This window comes from Meleagris gallopavo, chromosome 17, assembly GCF_000146605.3.
Source record: "Meleagris gallopavo isolate NT-WF06-2002-E0010 breed Aviagen turkey brand Nicholas breeding stock chromosome 17, Turkey_5.1, whole genome shotgun sequence".
NCBI classification, from domain to species: Eukaryota; Metazoa; Chordata; class Aves; order Galliformes; family Phasianidae; genus Meleagris; species Meleagris gallopavo.
In genome coordinates this window covers 1464281-1465162 of record NC_015027.2, presented here as the reverse complement: position 1 = coordinate 1465162, position 882 = coordinate 1464281, and the positions used below count along the sequence as shown (strand labels likewise).

The 882-nt window shown below is 55.7% G+C and overlaps 1 protein-coding gene across 3 annotated transcripts in view; it reads right to left on the bottom strand.

The window, feature by feature from the left end:
- Nucleotides 1-523, bottom strand: part of PGAM5 (PGAM family member 5, mitochondrial serine/threonine protein phosphatase) — a 6142-nt gene extending 5619 nt beyond the window's left edge. Inside the window, exons 1-2 of one of the 3 annotated variants that reach the window (XM_031555931.1) lie at nucleotides 388-523; nucleotides 238-278 (exon numbers count right to left, since the gene is read on the bottom strand). In XM_031555931.1, the coding sequence (XP_031411791.1) occupies nucleotides 238-278; nucleotides 388-468 (122 nt within the window). In that variant the 5' untranslated portion in view covers nucleotides 469-523. The remainder of the gene's footprint in view (nucleotides 1-237; nucleotides 279-387) is intronic. The other 2 variants (XM_003210870.4, XM_010719992.3) reach the window with 2 other exon arrangements.
- Nucleotides 524-882: the final 359 nt, after the last annotated feature.

Genomic DNA, 882 nt, shown 5'->3' with positions numbered 1-882 from the left:
CATTCACCGGCACGGCACGGCACGGCACGGCATTGTCGGCGCACCGCAGCCGCCAGGCAGCACCGTCAGCGCTGTGCGGAGCCGGTCGGAGCTGCCTCGTGCAGCCGATGTCCGCACGGCTCCGAGGAGACGGCCCGGTAGGTCGGAGGAAGAGACGTTCATTAACGGTTGGGCACGGCGTGCCTCTAAATAACTGCATTTGGGTACCGCAACACCGCACATCTCTGCACAACGTGCCTTGCTTCAATCACCGCTTCCTTTGTGCAGGCTTCCTTCTGCTTTCCGGATCAAGAAGAAAAACAAATTGTCATTTCTGTTGCCCGATCGATACGTTTATCACGTGTGCTTTGGTCAGCGTCTCACTTCTAGGCCCCACCCCATAAATACCTCTGACAAAGCAGCTGAGCAGCGGCTTTTCAGATAGGCCCAAAGCCGGTCTGTCCATCCCTGCACAGACACGTCCAGCATCGCAGTAACGGCTGCAGAACCCCAGGAGCCACACGGTTCTCTCTCCCTGTCCGGCAGCCCTGCAGCCCCACGCCCAGAGCTCCAATGCTCCTCCCCTGCCCGCACCGCGGAGCTGCAGCTCTCTGTGCACACAGTGCTAAACCTCACGTGGTCTCACGAGCAGTCATTTAGAGCTTTTTGCAAGCAACCTGTTTGCAAGTTAAAACCGACTGAATCCTTGGGGAAAGATAAGCAGAACGGGGTGATTTTCCTTCTCAGCCGACATCCAAATTCATCGCTCATTTCCACCTACTACATTCAGAGTTTTGCAAGTGCAATATTTGCCACATTTCAGACGTTTCATATTTAACAATGCATCCTTCCAATTCCCATCCACCCATCCACGCTGCGGGTCCCGGACCCGCATAGCACACT